Below are 17,945 nucleotides of genomic sequence, written 5' to 3'. Positions count from 1 at the left end.
TGTTATATATCAATTATATCTCAATAAAACTGGAAAAATACTTAAGAGAAAACAAAAGTTTCCCTATAAATTAATAAGGTTATTGCAAAAAAAATTTTTGTTAAGGTTACTGTTAACAATAATTAGCAGTTTGAGTTCACCCAAGAAATATAGGCAATCCACTGGCATAAGCAATGCTTTCAATTCCTAATTGCCACTTCCTTTAGAAATTTACTGAATACCAACTACATGATAGGCTAGTTGGCTAAAAGAGTTTAATAATAGGAAAACTAGCTAGAGAAGGTAAATTCATAGAGACAGGAAGTGGAACAGTGGTTATCAGGGGGCTAGGAAGAGGGGAGAATGAGGAGTTAGAATTTACTAGGTACAGAGCTGGAGTTGGAGAAGATGAAAAAGTTCTGGAGATGGATGGTGATGGTGGTGATGGTTGAACAACAATGTGAATATACTTAATGTCACAGAATTGTACAATTAAAAATAGCTGAAATGACAGATCGTCATGAATATTTTACCACAATAAAAAATTTGGGTAGAACAAGGACCAAAAAAAAAAAAAGAAAAAAAGGGAAAACTTCTTTATAGATGAATTATTTATCCTGACACAGCTCAAATATCACTGTCAATGAAACCTTTCCTATTATTCCAGATAGTCTGTCTCTGTATTCTCAACCATTCTTAACGTATCATGATTATGGCATTTGCCACTCAATTTTAATAGTTTACATTTTGTAACTACTAGTGGACTTGTACCTTCTGTAAGAAGACTGTATTTCTTCCATTTTTGTAGCCACCTTGACAGTTCATGGCACAAAGAAAATCTCCAATTTTGCCAGTCTATTCTGTAATCACATCATAGAAGATAACTGAACTCTTTTTGGGGTTTAGTTAGACTCAGAACTGTGATCTAATTTTGATGGAGTTGGCACTCTTTATAAAGTATCAATTTTGCATCCCATCCTTCTTAGGAAAATGCAGTACTAAAAACATGGACAAAAGAATTAAACATGTGAAAAAAACAACTTCCAAGTACCTAAAACCTGCTCAAGTATTTTGGGATCTCTGATTTCTTCCTACTGTTATTCTTTTACAAGTACTGTGCATAATTTTAATCCTAGACACTAAACTTAAGAGGTAAAATAATATCTAATCATTTTTGGCATCACACCTAGTGCAGCTTCTTAAAATTCAAGCTTCCAGTACATACCGGTTGCTAAAGATTCAAAGTAAAATTGTCATACTTTAATAATGCCTGTTCATAAAACACTCTACCTATAAAAGGTACTGCAATATGTTCTTAACTCTGAATTTACTAACAAATTACCTATAAACTCATGACTAGATGGAATCAAAGGTACAATAAATTGGACCTCAATAAATTAGCTGAAGAAAAAAAGGTAAGCTTGTTTCAGTATCACAGAATCCCACAAAAAGAATATTCTAATTACAGAAATCATGCAATTCATAAAAAAAATAAGACTTCTTATCAAATAATGTCCTGGAACAAAGGTACTGAGCTAGGTTCCTTAACTAAAATGGCTCTAGTTTCTCTTTCTCATTTGACAATAATGCTAACTTTCTAAGTGTAGTGTTTCTACATTTTAATTGTTGTACTTGTTTGGTAAAGTTTTTTGTTAGATTTAAATATAGAAGATTGCAATTAAAAATAAGAAAAATCTGGGCTTCCCTGGTGACGCAGTGGTTGAGAGTCCGCCTGCCGATGCAGGGGACACGGGTTCGTGTCCTGGTCTGGGAAGATCCCACATGCTGCGGAGTGGCTGGGCCCGTGGGCCATGGCCACTGAGGCCGCGCGTCTGGAGCCTGTGCTCCGCAGCAGGAGAGGCCACAACAGTGAGAGGCCCGCATACCACAAAAATAAATAAATAAATAAATAAAAATAAGAAAAATCTATCTGTGATGGACCAAAAATATAAGGTACGTACTTCAGAAATCACTTATCTCCGACACCTATGTGCCATTCATTTCTCAACAGAAATTAATCTGAACCGTCCATTTAAATACAAAACTACCCCATAATTTACAATCAAAATTTTATTTAAAAACAAATTTTGGATATTTATTTGAAAAATATTTAAAACCAAACAATTTCAAATCCAGATCCAAATGAATCTACCCTCTCCATTTACTTGCTTTATATCAATGAGTCCTAAACAGAGTAAGTCAAAAGTTTAAAATCTTGAAACAAAATATAAACACTACACTACAAAGCTTTACTAAATGTTTTTTGACTATGAAACATACTTCTTACATCCTTGCCTGTTTTTTCAGGTTCCACTATTTCAAAACAGTAATATCTCCTTACAACAAAGACATGATAGAACAAAAAACTCTACTATAGCAATACTGTTGCTGTACATATTAAGTAATGGATAGTAAATGAATGTTGAGGCTAAGAGTTTAGAGTAATTGTATTTCTACCTTTAATAAAGTTTCACTTTCCAAGGGAAAAAAATAAAGTATACTTATGAAGACCAATTCCATTTTATTCAATTTAAATAATGGGGTTGGGGCTTCCCTGGTGGCGCAGTGGTTGAGAGTATGCCTGCCGATGCAGGGGACGCAGGTTCGTGCCCCGGTCCGGGAAGATCCCACATGCTGCGGAGCGGCTGGGCCCGTGAGCCATGGCCGCTGAGCCTGCGCGTCTGGACCCTGTGCTCCGCAACGGGAGAGGCCACAGCAGTGAGAGGCCCGCGTACCGCAAAAAATAAATTAAATAAATAAATAAATAAATAAATAAATGGGATTCATTTGTCACTCTATGTCAGTATCTGCACTGGGATAACTTTTAAAATAAATAATTTAAGTGTTTAACAAATACACACATGCACATACAAATGAATCCTCACTGTTTAAAAACCGGTCATTCTGGAAATGTCTATAATTGTGCCAGTGATGCTACCATTGCATAAAAGATTCCTGATGGTACTACCACAATATTTAGAGTAATTTTATGATACAGCCACAAAATGGAGCTATCTAAAATCATTTTGGGGAGTCGCAGAATAAAACTTTTAAAACTGTTTCACTACTTTAAAGGAATAGCTATAAACTGTATAATTAAGCTTGACTGCCTTTCTTAGTCACATGACATGGCTCTGATTTAGTACTGGATTTCTCTCAAAAATCTAATCTATCATTAAGATATCAATATTTTAAAAACACTTCGTCACAGGGGCCAAAATGATTCTAAAAGATAAGTTATAAAACTATTCTGGAAAGTGGCAATGTTGTTGACATCTATTTGGCTTTCCAAGATGTCCACTTTAAGGCAACAATACTCATCCTGAATTTAACAAGGTTTGCTTTTCGAAGGTGGGGGTGAGGGAAATTTCCAAGGATGGAAATGGGAAGAAATTACTTTATGGTCACAACTGATATACATTGTTAAATGTTCCTAAAAGTCTTGACATGCCTTTAAAATCTCATTGGTATGATTTTAGGGATAATACTTTAAAGGCATGCTGGCTTTTTCCTAACCCCATTCTTCCATAAGAAAAAAGTAGAGCTTACTTACAAGCTCTAATCACCAATACAGTATTTTTGAAAACACCAATTTGCATCTAAAATTAATAATGTGGAATTCAAATAGTTACTATAGGAATATTTCCTTTCAACATATACGCTTTAAGATCCCTCACACAAATTGCTTTGCAAAAAACCCTTCTTTCCCAAATTTGTGTGTTTGTAAGCAGTGTTCCTCAACATGTTTTGCATGAACATACAATGATATTTTGGTTCAATGAAACACTTATTGAACAAGGCTGGGTTCTTTTAAATATTACAGTAATGAGACCACACCTTTGTTATAACATTCCTCCTTATTTTTGGGGTGGGGAGTGTAATTTTTTGGCCACTAGAGGGGGTCAGTAGCACTTTCCAAGCAGTATACTTGGAAAGCTGATACAAAGGTTACTATTGGTCAAAGTACAATAGTAACCTTCAGACTAAATCCCTTGCATGTATGTACCTGTACTTTCTGTATCCTGATTTTCTGAGAACACCTAAAATCATGATAAATTAAGTCACAGAGTTCAAAGTTATGAATTTAATAAAGGACCAGAAATGCCTAAGAACTGATTTGAAAAGAAACTCCCTTAAAGTCACAGCTAAATTTTATAGTTTGGCTTATTCATGTAGGAGATAAACATATATTTTCATTTTGCACAGTCTGTTCATCAGCCTATCTATACTCCAAAAAACAGTGGTATAAAATAAAGGAAATAGATTGGCTTATTAGTTTTTTTTCATAGCACCTACCTTTTGAAAAGCTTATTCATTTTTCTAATAACACTCTCCAGCAAGAAGCACAGCAAAGTAACTGAGAAAGAAATTACTTCCTCATGGTGTCAAAAATTACCTATTTTGTGGCATAGTCTCCCTGTTGTTTCTTCCCATTTTAATTATGGGAAGAGAGAAAATAGAAGATTAAATGTTAACATTAGAACAATGGAGCATTTTCCAGAAACTGAAACTCTGAAACCCATAATAAAAACAAATGCGGTTGCTATGTTGCCAGCACCCACACATCTACTTCCAATGTTAACATTTTAAAGCAAACCACATGAGAAGCAAGATACTATAGCCAGGAGAACAATTTAATCAATAAAATTATGGTTTACAGTATCATAATAAGTTACAATGGCAACAATTTATGATTGTAGGTAAACATATATTATTTGCTGTAATAAAATTTGGCATGACAATTTCACGCTTATAAATATTAAAATCTCATCTATTTAGCCTTTCAAATACATATGGATCCCCCTAGAGAAGTGGTAGCCTCTGAAGTATAAAGAACACAATGATAACAGAGAGAAGACCTGCTCGACTGTCACTGTCACCACTATACAACTAGACAAGTCAGTCACTACTTTCCTGGACTTAATTTTCTTTTTTTTTTAATTAATTAATTTATTTTGGCTGTGCTGGGTCTTTGTTGTGGCACGCGGGCTTCTCTAGTTGTGATGTGCAGGCTTAGTTGAGGTATGTGGGATCTTAGTTCCCCAACCAGGGATCGAACCTGGGCCCCCTGCACTGGGAGCACAGAGTCTTAACCACTGGACCACCAGGGAAGTCCCCTGGACTTAATTTTCTTATCTTTAAAATGATATGGCTAGTCTAGAATTATAATTCTCTATACTAAACCTAAATACCAAAACCTAGGCTAAAAATGTATACATCCAGTGGAGGCCAAATACAAGAAAGTCGTTTGTTGAACCAGCTGGGAAGATTAAAACATAACACAATTGGGCTTCCCTGGTGGCACAGTGGTCAAGATTCTGCCTGCCAATGCAAGGGACACAGGTTCGAGCCCTAGTCCAGTAAGATCCCACATGCCGCGGAGCAACTAAGCCCATGCGCCACAACTACTGTGCCTGCACTCTAGAGCCTGCGATCCACTACTACTGAGCCCGTGTGCCGTAACTACTAAAGCCCGTGTGCCTAGAGCCTGTGCTCTGCAACAAGAGAAGCCACCGCAACGAAAAGCCCGCACACTGCAATGAAGAGTAGCCTCTGCTCGCTGCAACTAGAGAAGAGCCTGCACAGCAATGAAGACCCAATGCAGCCAAAAATAAATAAATAAATAAATTTTTATTTTAAAAAAACCCCACAATTTATTCAGAAGAGCAACACTAATAATGTATCAGATGAGGAAAGGTTCAACCTACAATGTTTTCCAGGAATTGCAGTACCTCATGAATCAAAGAAATTTTTAAATATATTTAAGAAAATGGTATTATAAAAGATTTTATCCATTTCTAACTGCTTAGAACCCAGCAGTAATACAGTTAACTTCACTGAGTAGAACATTTGCTTACCCTCATAATACTTTTCTCAAATCATACTGGAATGTTTCCTAGTCATTCTTGTATCATAATTTAAAAACCAATAACAAATAAAATACATCCTTTGAAGGTCATTTATGGACCTTAGTTGGTTATTCATTTTGCATTTTCTTCTAATAAGCATGAGATAAGCTTTCCTTTACAGAAATATCTAAATAAGCAGTGTTGTAGTGATATGAGGCTGGAAGGGTTAACCAAGGCCTTACTGCACACCCTAGTTAAGCGTTAAAAGAATGCTAGGGGGGTAAAAGAAAATAAGACACTGCCTATGGAAATCCAAAGTACTAAAAAAATGCCCAAATACAAGATGATACTGTAGAAGTAGAGAGTTAACAATAGCTGCCTCCACTCTCCTTGATTTCAGAGCTTCCTCTTTCTTACAGTTTTAATTTAGGGTTTTGGACTCCATGACACATTGTTTTATCTATAGGAGAAATCAAAGTAGACTTATCAGGAAGCTACAAGTACAGCCTCTGCACCAAAAGCTTTTTAAGAACCCAATCCATGATACAAAAGATTCTAAATAAACTAACTTTGACACTCTGAAACTCAGCCTTATCTTTTTTTTAATCCTTCCCCCTTTGAGGGAGTCTAAAAGTCCAATTGTCGTTTCTTAATGACATTAAAATGGAGGTAAGAAATAACTAGATAAATCAAATGAGGCTGTATAAAGGAAGACTGTTAAGCAATTTTTCCACCCTAGCTTTAGAAGGTGAATACTAAAGGATAAGGGAGATCTTTCTTGTTTTGCTTTGAGAGGAGGGCTGATGAAAGAGTTGAGCAATTTTACATGGATACTTTATATATAAATTTCAGAGAGCCACTCTGGATAAATTATAACACCAATACCAATAGTAAAAGCTAATGCTTAGGATACTTACTTTGTGCCAGGCATGATGATAGTGCTTTAAGTACATTATCTCACTTAATCCTTTCAATAGTCTAAGTAAAATGGGCACTAATATTATACCCTTTTATAGGTGATTTTACATAATGAGTCATGCAAATGATAAGTAAGGGAGCCAGGATTTAGTTCCAGATTCAAGGGCCCATGATGTTAATCATTACTATGTTGCTTCAACGTCCAGAGACTTTGCTTCTACTTCTCTCAAATCTGTCCCTTTCTCTATTTTCTCACTGCCATTTTCTAGTTATGGTCACCTAGTGTCTCATTTGGATAAATCCTCCAGATTTCTAACTACTTTTAGTCTTGTTCCTCTTGAAATCCTTTCTAGTGTAGCCAGAGTGGTCCTTTAAAAACAGACATCTTATTCTTCACTTTCTGTTTTAAATCCTATTTGGCTCCATATTTCTCCTTGGATCAAGTTCATACACTGCTTATAGGTCCCTGTTAGAGGTAGAAGTACAATTAAAATAAACTACTATTAGCCTCCATATTCACTTATTATCCATTATTTAAAATGTGTTGTATCAGTACTGTTGTAATGAAGTCTTTTGTTCTAGCATCTGTTTGTTGTAAGGAAATATCTGTCTTGAAATAGTAGAACTTGAAGAAATAGACAAGGATATAAGAAATGTGCTTTATAGTGAAGAAATCTTTAATAATACTCTGTAATATTTATATTACATCATAAGTGCTTAATAAGTGTTAGCTACCATTCCTTCTTCACCTTCCCACAAAGGCAGGATATTCCTTTATATCTCTACTCCAGAAACACTTATACAGAGGAAAATAAATGTAAAAAGAAGCTAGCAGCAGATGTAACAAAATACCAACACTGCTCATTAACTTTCTTAATTTATGATTTGCCCTAGAGAAAAGGGCCAATGTAAATATATTTTCTTTTAGAAGGAAGTTTCGTAGGCACAAAATAAAAAGGTCATAATCCCATTCTTTTTATCTAATTGCAAAGAGACGACAGTGGCAAAACAATTAATACTACTTTTTGAGGCTCCCTTAAATGTCCCAATAAGAGAAAAAACAGGTTTAATATGTATAAGTAGTACTCGCAGGATTGCTGAAACGTTAAGATGGTATTTGGCCAGGGGACCTGAACCATTAATTCTTTCCTGCAAGGATCCTAAAAGAAATATATGCACATAAAACAATGGTCAGTAAATGAACATTCTTAATTATTCTGGGGCTTTGGTCCCAAACTTAAATTTTCTACAGAAGACACGAATTCCTTTCTTAGGGGTAAGGGAGGAATGGAGATCTATATCAAACATGAAAAGATACCCATAACTTACTGCTGAGTGAAGGAAAAGCTACAAAGCAGTATGGTATCTTTTATGTAAAACTGTAAGGCATACATGTAAAGAAATATTTGGAAGGAATCTTTACCAACGATGAACAGTGGTCATTTCTATGTGGCCTAAATTTTCACTTTCTTTTTTATAGTTTTCAGTATTGTCTATATTGTTTGATTTTTTTACAATAATCATATATCACCTCTACAAAAATAAAAACAAAAAAATAAAGTCACAGATACATGTTTAATCTATCTCACTTAGAAAGGGCTAAAAAATTAATAATGCTGGTAAAGATGCAGTGAAAGGAAGATCTGCACATTCTGCAGATGGAATGTAGATCAGTACAATCTTTCTAGAAAATAATCTGGCAACATATATCAAAAATGCTTGTATCCTTAAGCCTAGCAATTCTACTTCTGAGAATCTATTATAAGGACACAGTTAAACTACAGGAAAATAATTTATGTAGGAAGGCATTAAATACTAAATGCAAAAAAACTGAAAACAATCTAAAGGTCTTATAATAAGCAAATGAGTACCAAAATGATAATACAATGAAATATTAATAAAGCTGTGTTATATGGACAAAATGATGTTAGATTTTTAAAAAAACAGGATATAAACTTGTTATTTCCATAATATTTTAGGGGCAAAATGTGCAGAGAATAAGAAGGAAATGCACCAAAATGAAGAATAATTGTCTTGGTTATAAGACTGATGGTAGTTTTGTATTTTTTTCCCTTATAATTAACAAAAATTACTTTTAAAAACCAGTGCAAAAACCAATGAAATCTAATCAATAAAACTACTTTCAGGAATGGTTTTAAAAGACTTGCTAAGAATTTTTAGATCTAACTGTATGGGGAAGATTCTTCTTTTAAGGAGGCAGACTGATGATTTATTTTTTAGTATTCAACTACGCATCCATGAGAAAAAGCTGAAATTAACTAGAAGGGGGGTGTGTATTACAAAAAATTGAGGTTGCTCTTCTTGGAATAATGTTACCACTCACTGATCAATGTTCTCATAATCCATTCAATTTCATTTTTATGCAAAATGGGAATAACACTTGCAGTGAAAGACTTCCAGGAGGATTAAATGATAACAGTGTCTAATTACTCATCTATCTCTGTATAGTTCAAAGGGGTGCTACTGAAGAGAACTAGGCTAGGGAATGAACAGTGATATAAGCATTCTTGCCAATGATCCTGTCTTGTCTGTCAAGAACGTGAACTTGCTATATGACTAAAAAAATGACAGAATTTTTTTCAGTATAACATTTTAACCTGTAGAACATTCATTTACTTTGCTACCTATTCTTACGATTCTTAACCCAATGCTGTCTTTCATACCTCAATACCAAACAAGCCCAGAATATTTACCAGGTAATAAAGACAACAGAAGCAAAATCATTTTTAAGCTATTAGCTAAAAAGATGTGTTTGGTGAAAAAGAGCAGTTTTGTGTTCCTTGACTTTTTTAAGAAACATTTTCTCCCAGCTAATGTCCAATATACTCAGCAAGTAAAATTAGAAAACAGTTTCCACTGCTGTCAATATGCAAAAGCCATGCCACCCACCATTACTTTTCCACAACAGATATAGAAAAAGCAGAATCCCATCTGTCCTGGTGACTGTCAGAAATCTTCCCTCCTGATTAAATAAAAATTCAAATACAATACTGAAACACCGTTTAAAAAAAAAAAGGACTTCTATAGCACACAGCCTCATTTTCTTTAATATTTTCTATAGTAACAATATGGAACAGTTATTCAACTCTAGATTAACTGTCTTTTTAAATTTCTTATCTAAAGAAACATTCTGCAAGCAAATTACAGACTAATAAAAGATAAGAGAAATCAGCTGAACATCTAGTGATATTTACCTAAATTGTTAGTAGCAAATATGTGGTAAGCATTACAAAAACTTGCAAGTTTGGTAAACTCTATAAAAAATTATAGAATACCTTTTCAGAACATTTTATTTGTATAACTGCCAATCCCACTCTATCCTTTAAAGTACAAGTAAATATACAATTCATTATACTTGGACCTAGGGTGGCCAATAGTAACCTGGAGTAAAAAGGCAATCGGGTTTTCTCAAGACATTTACTTTAGGAAATGCCAAGAGATCAGGGCAGATAGAGGCAGGAATTGAAGCCGAAAAGAAGCCGAAAGTAGGAAAAGGTCATGACAAAGCAAGGAAAAACAAACTAAGTAGGACGGGAGAGCAAAACACGGATAAACAGGAGCCATGAAAGAGAGAAGAAATAACAGAATGAAACTAAGCTACATTAACTGTAGGTGGGGGCAGGTGATTGAGTAACTGAGTTTTGTTAACAATAAAAGCACTCAGAAACAAGTATACAGTTCCAGCTTTCTTTGCAGGTAAGGCATTATAAATTTTCTTGGATCCTGGCAATATTCCCATTTTTCAAGGTAACATGGGTTGGCCTGTACCCCCTGTACCCTAAAAAGCTTAACTAAAAATGGATGGATCTATGACATCAATACTTGTGAGATGTTTTCAAACTTTCAATATTCACCTGATCTAGACAGACAACTATGCTCAGCTTTAGTAGATTCTACGAAATTGTTTCACCAGTTTACACCTGTTGTACCACAGCCTCACCAACACTTGGTGTTACATCTTTTTATTTTTTAAGCCACTCAGATGGGCATATGCTGGTATCACTGCTTTAAATTTGCACTTCCTGATGACTAATGGCACTGACTACCTTTTCATATGTTCATTACCCATTTGGATATCCTCTTTATGAAGTGCCAGATCAAGTCTTTTGGCCTTTTTTTAAAATTGTACTGTGTAAATTTTTCTTATTGACTTGTAAGACTCTCCCTACCTTTCTGACATAAAATGTTGTCAAATTATTTCTCCTCAACTAACCACACAGTTAATATGATTAGCTACCTAAATATCTTTGTTCACTGTTCCATGTAAAATCCTGATTCTTCCTTTACTATCTTGGTAAAAGATAAACACCTTCCTCAGATAAAAGAACCTGGCTGAAAACTAAAATTAGTGACATTTATTCCCTCTTTTTAAGATGATATACTTCATTAAGTATTTAGGCGACGTATGGAAGTACAAATGCAAATGTTGGCTCAGGTGAATTCAGCTTTTGCATGCAACAAAACTGTAGGGAACAGAAACTAAAAAAGTTATTTTAAAAGCTCTTGACAGTAGAATTATTTTTATTCCCAGAACACTAAGAATATAAGAGTTAGTACCATGTTTTCTTTCTTGATTTCACCAACCTTTAAAATCATGGTAGTATGACACTATCTACATTTAGATGTTAAAAAAAATTTACTAACCATGTATGGATTACTGGAAGCAATTTAGCAATTAACTCCCACTGTTAGAGACTAACCAAATTTCTTATCTTGAGAGAAACATCCAGAGACATAATGAAGGTTTTTTGCTGGTTAATAAAGTTCAGTTGTGATACCACCTTATTGGGTTTTTCTACAACTTATTTGAGAAAATGGCAAAGCCCTGACTACTCCGGCAGCTAGTTACTGGATTTGCACTTCCCTCAAAAATTAAAATTCTTGAATGTAAAGGAGAAGTAAAATTTGATTCCATCTTCTTCCCTTCATCACTGTGGTAATGACGAAAATAATGTAAAAGAAAAATTAGTTCTAGTCCACTGACCCCATGAAATTACTTATATAAAGTGTACACTAAAAAATAGTAGTTTTAAGCCTTTGCCAATTAATCAGATTCAAAATTGCAAAGCTAAGTTTACATGATAATCATTTATAAAGCAGACAAGTATAGAAAGAACCTCTAGAGTCTGTTAAGAAATTTTTCCAGTATTATAGTTGGTTAAAAATGGCAAACGGGGGACCTCCCTGGTGGTCCAGTGGTTAAGACTCCGAGCTTCCACTGCAGAGGGGGCAGGTTTGATTCCTGGTTGGGAACTAAGATCCTGTATGCCACACATCGTGCGGTCAAAAAAAAGAAAAAAAAAAAAGGCAAACAGAGATAGGATGACTTTATATGACTTTGATATTTAAAAAGTGCTAAGAAGAAACAGGTATATTCTGCCACCTAGCTACTTAAAAATACTTTTATAATAAGTTTATGTCAAATTTAAGACAAAAACAATTAAGGTGTCAAATAAGCAGAAACTGCTCCTAAAAGTAAAGAAAAAGCACCAAGATCAAGCTGACCCTGCCATACCATAGGAAAAAGAAAACTCATTATGGCAAATAGCAATACAATTTTAAAAAGATCTTTAAAGTGAGTCCTGGGCATTGTTTAGGTTGCTCAACTGTGACAATCTTTTTCCACATAATTTCCTGGACAGAAATCCCTTAACTTCTCAGGCTGAGAATAAACCTTTCTTCTGAAAGTAATAAAATGGAGCTTCACATATGAATTATTGGGCTTTCACAAAGGAACAAATGCATACACATTAAATTGCAAAACAATTGCCTGTGGATTCTCACCAAAGAAAATCAACATCTGTAAAAATTACCTGGATTCTTCCTCCCTGAATTGTGTATTTTCCTATGACTCCTTTTGTATCAGATAATTTCCAAAATATGGGGAATATGGGTGGTCAATGACCACCAAAATTTCAGGATCTACTAAGGTTGCTCCCTTATGGAAATAAGGGAATGTCATGATTACCACAAACTCTGTCAGAGCCAAAAAACTTAACTTTTTCAACAAGATTCTTATATCTGCTAGTGCAAGGAGAGCCTTCCTGCTAGTTTTTTTTTTTTTTTTTTTTTTTTTGAGGGATGGGGTGGTGAAGTAGGGGAGTCTATTTCTTTCATGGTAAGAAGAAACTGTGTTTACTCAAAATCATACACATTGCAACTGTAGAAGGTTCCAGGAGTAACCCTATAATTCTTTTAAATAGTAGCATCAACAGATGGTTTATCGTATTTCCTTTATTAATTAATTATGCAGAAAATGCTCACAGAAGCCCTTAGATAATACATAGATACATCTTTACTAGAAATATATTAACTTATCCAAATAAAAAATAACCATCTTAACTTCACATTCATACAGCTTTTTGTTTTCAAATAATTTTCACAAACAAAATCTCGTTCAAGCTCAAAGACAACATGGCAGATGGCTAAGAGATTTAAAAAAAAACAAGCAAACCCTGTCTTTAAAGATTTATTTAGTGTTGTCTCAAATCCTAAGGAGAAAAGCAGAATATGAATGGATTCCACATAATAAAGCCAGCACACTATTCTAAATAAAATTACTGGTCTGGTATACATATGCCCTTTTCCGTATTTTAAATTAAAATAGAATCTTTGAATTTAACAATGACCTCAGAAATACCTTTCTTCCACAGGGGCTGCTTGTCTAATGTCACAGTGAACTATACAGTTTCTAATATACTGAGAAAATTTAAATCATAGAATCATCTTTTTAAAACTTTTCTTGTACTGAGAAAGTTATGCTGGAAAGAATACCAAGGAGGACAAAACAACCGAGCTAGACAAAGAACATAGAACCCTAGTGTATTTCTGTCATAATCATTCTAACACCAACCATGAAGATAAAAGGGTGAAAAAAAAAACCTCCAAAAATTACACATTTCCCTCATAAAATCTGTTTTACAATACTGTAAATTATTTCAACTGGAAAATTTAAGTGTCCAATGCTTTGCTAATTCCTACATAGAAGTTGTAACCCTGAGCCTTTATGGTCCAAAACGAACACTAGAGATATGAAGAAAATATAAAAAATATGAGAACCTTGTGATTGAAGAAGCCCATGAGTTAAGTCAACAAAATATATTTCCCATGAATACATACTTATAGGATTGGCAGAAGTGCTTGCTGGACAAAAGCTCTGGTTCTCAGGTCATACAGACCTGGGTCTGAATGCTGGCTCCTTCACTAATTAGCAGTTTAACCTTGGACAAATTACTTAACCTCTCTATGTCTCAATTTCCTATCTGTAAAAACAGAACAATAATGTTAACCTCATAAGATTGTGAGAGTAAAATGAGATAAAGTGTATAGTGTTTATCACTATATCTGGCACACTGTAATCCTCAAAAATGTTTGTTATCATCATCATCACCTCTACCATATTATTATTGTTGAAGAGGTTCTATAAAATATTTAGAACTCCTGGTATGTATGTATGTATGTGAAACTGACTGATATATAAAGGTTATTATAATGAGCATTAACAGTTTCCTGGAAAGAAAAGAATAGAAACCTCCAATTTCTCCAGCTAAAACCTATCAGGGAAGCCCTAACAAAGGCCTAACAGCAAAAGCAATGAGGGACTATCTGATGACATCAGAAGAGAAAAAGACAGGTCCGCTGTTCCAAGTGTCCTGTCTGGCCATCCTAAGGACAGGTGGTGCCATGGAAGTAACTCTGAATTGAAGTGAGTGAGGTGGAATGATGGGAATATTACACAATATTATACAATATTCTTGATTTATCACAACTTGGTTATTTTGCTTGCTTGTTTGTTTTTTGTGTTTTTTGGGGGGAGATATGTGGGGGGGTATATACTGCATTATGTCATCTCTTCTCCTTTAAGTAATCTACCAAGGTCACACAGCTATTATGTAATAGTGCCAGGATTTAATCCAATGTGTCAGGAACCAGTATCCAGTGCTTAAACACTACAATAAAACGTTGTTACGGCAATCCATGGGCAGAAAGATGTGTTCATATTTATCTTGTATATATATAGTAGCAGAACTCAGATGACACACTCTAACCTGCAGGAGGTGAGCCTATGGGAATTATTTTCAAACATTCTGCCAATGGTAACTGATAGAAGGCACAATCAACATAAAATTGAATCCTAAGTATCTACTAGCCAAAAAGTAGTATAATCTCTGGCAAGTTACTTAAGTTTAATCTAAGCCTGTTTCCTTGTCTGTAAAACAATATTTCCCTGATCGCTCAGTATAGTAGACAGAAAATAAAGCACATGAAGTACATAATACAATAATTAGTACTTGGTGACCCTCAATAAACAGTAGCTCCTATCACCATCATGCCTTAACAATTTGATTTCAATTGTGAATATCAATATAAGAATGCTTGCTTAAATAGTAAAATTACTAAACTTAAGTTCCACATTAATAGTCTTAAGTGATTTTGAAGAATGAATCAGGATACACCTCCTCACTACCTCCCTGTTCCTGGTCTATGGCGGGGGGGGGGGAAAGAAAACTTTGCTGCTTATGTTTGGTGATAGCACTTGAATTTTCTCCCTCCTATGTTAGTTTAAGAACTCAATTTATTTTTAGAATTCAAATTCAATTTAAATTTTCACTGATATGTTGTTTAGTTGGTACATATCAAATGTTTTACATTAAAATTAAATAAGTATTAATAAGAATAACAATTAACAACAATTTCTCCTTGTCTATGAATAAACCATATTTAGAAATCAGAAAGTTTATACAATGTATCTGGAACACTGCTGTTGAATCTATTGTCTAAGAACTTAAATTCACCAAAAATCTGTTATCGAGCATTAAGTCATAATACTCTGAGGGAGACCAAGAGATTATATTCTATTCATTATTCAAGGGTGCAAAGAAATCAATGATATGGAAGAAATATATGCTTTATGCATCATTCTACATCCAAGGAGAAAAAATAAAACAAGAACCCGCAAAGATTCCTGAATCAGCTTTACTAAGAAAAATGAGCAAAATAAAATATACTTAATTAAAACAGAGAAAGCTAGCATTAAGCCTTTAAAGGTCATCTCAGATACAAACATATAAATTAGTTCTACTTAATAATGTCTTTAATCACTAGGAAGAGGGCTGGCCCTGATTAACTACACAAAATAGGCCACTCTCCTTATATGCAAATTTAGCAACTCTCACTGAATGTAGAACTTTTCATCCATAAAAAACATGGTATAATTTTAGTGAATTTAGTTGTGACTCCCAAAACCCTTTCTTTTTCCACTGTGTCATAAATGGGAAAATGTATCAGCCACTCTGGTAAGTAACCTTACATATATTATTTCATGTGTTCTTAAACACATTTAGAAGAAGTGAATTGTCAGGCAAGGTCACATATGTCGTACATGGCAGAGGCTGCAGTGTCTTGTATCCAGGTAAGCCCAGCTCCAAAGCACTGAGATTTTGGAATTCCAGCTCATCTCTCTTTTATTTATTTATTTTTATTTTAAATTTTTATTTAACTATAGTTGATTTACAATATTGTGTTAATTCAGCTATACAGCTTCAGATTCTTTTCCATTATAGGTTATTACAAGATACTGAATATAGTTCCCAGTGCTATACAGTAAATCTTTGTTGTTTATTTTATATATAGTGGTGTATATCTGTTAATCCCATACTCCTAATTTATCCCTACCCCTCTCCTTTCCCCACTGGTCACCATAAGTTGTTTTCTATGTCTGTGAGTCTGTGTTTTGTAAATAAGTTCATTTGTATCTTCTTTTTAGATTTCACATATAAGTGATATCATATAGTATTTGTCTTCCTCTATCTGACTTCCTTCACTTAGTATGATTATCTCTAGGTCCATCCATATTGCTGCAAATGGCAATATTTCATTCTTTTTATGGCTGAGTAATATTCCATTGTATATATATACACCACATCTTCTTTACCCACTCATTTGTTGATGGACATTTACGTTGCTTCCATGTCTTAGCTATCGGCTCATCACTTTTAAATAACAGAAAACTGTTTCTCATCTTTAGACTGTTTTCTGAGGTAATACTATCAAGATAACTAAGATTCACAAAATGTTTTAAAGCAATATAACTCTAAAGCTAAAACAAGGAGAAAAAGAAAGCATTACACAGTCAGATTTCTTTAGGCTGGGAAAAATTCATAATCAAGAAATAAAAGCCAATGCATGATCAATATCAAGAAGAATGTGCCTGTAGTATCCCAGGCCAGACTGGTTTTTCTTGTTGTGTTTGTGTGTGTACATGTTTTGTGTCTGTTAAATAACCAAAACAGGTGTTTCAACTAAACTCTGTGAAACCCAAATGAACAAGTACAGACAAGTATATGAACGAGTCCAAAGTTTTCTTAAGCCACAATCAGGAGTGGCATGGTGAATTTATAACTTTCCCTATTCCTTGTTTTACCATGATATACTGAATTAGCTAATAATGCATACTTATTAATATCATGTATTTCTTTAGTCTACTTACCAATTATTCATAGCAGAAGTCAAAAACTAGCTTTAAATTACAAGAATATGGCTTATACATTTATGTAAGAAAGACTTTTTCAAGGTTTATTAGAAAATTTCATATTTACAAAAATTTAACAATTTACAAATGTTTATACTAAGAATATACCCAAATGGTTACAAATGACAACAAAAATTAACACTGAAGCTTTCAAATATTAGGATTTTAAAATTTGATGTTATTTTAAGAATTCTTTTATCCAGATCATATAAAAGGCATTCACTTTGAAGCAAACCCTAAATACAAAAACCAAATTTGTTTTATATAAAAGGGCATATTTTGTTTTAATAACAATTAAAAATACTTATCACAGAAAATTCCCTTAGTGTAACTCAAATGTTAGAAATAAAATTATTTCAAAAATTTACATCTATACCACTTTAATCTTTACCACCCAAATCATGTTCAACTTTTCAGGAACATATATACATCTCAAAGTTATTTTAAAGGAGTTACCACCAGTCTCTTGCCTAGGTCTCTACGGACAGGTAAACATTGGAGACCCACCTTGTGCTGTTCAATGGCATCTATCCACTGCTGTCTGTGATCTGGATCCTGGGCACGAAGATACCAAACACTATCATTTACACTAATATCAAAGCGACATTCATCAAAATCATGAGGCTGTGGAGAAAAAGGAGAAAATA

General features: G+C 34.0%; 1 protein-coding gene across 3 annotated transcripts in view; it reads right to left on the bottom strand.

Annotated features, from left to right (window-relative positions):
• Window positions 1-17,945, bottom strand: part of CERT1 (ceramide transporter 1) — a 130,085-nt gene that overhangs the window by 73,116 nt on the left and 39,024 nt on the right. For all 3 annotated transcript variants that reach the window (XM_082624132.1, XM_082624131.1, XM_082624130.1), the window contains one exon: window positions 17,806-17,922. In XM_082624132.1, the coding sequence (XP_082480258.1) occupies window positions 17,806-17,922 (117 nt within the window). The remainder of the gene's footprint in view (window positions 1-17,805; window positions 17,923-17,945) is intronic.

The sequence above is a fragment of the Mesoplodon mirus genome (genome assembly GCF_964341445.2).
Source record: "Mesoplodon mirus genome assembly, chromosome: 5".
Lineage (NCBI taxonomy): Eukaryota > Metazoa > Chordata > Mammalia > Artiodactyla > Ziphiidae > Mesoplodon > Mesoplodon mirus.
Note: the sequence above shows the minus strand (reverse complement) of the source record. Positions and strands in the feature narration are given on the sequence as shown.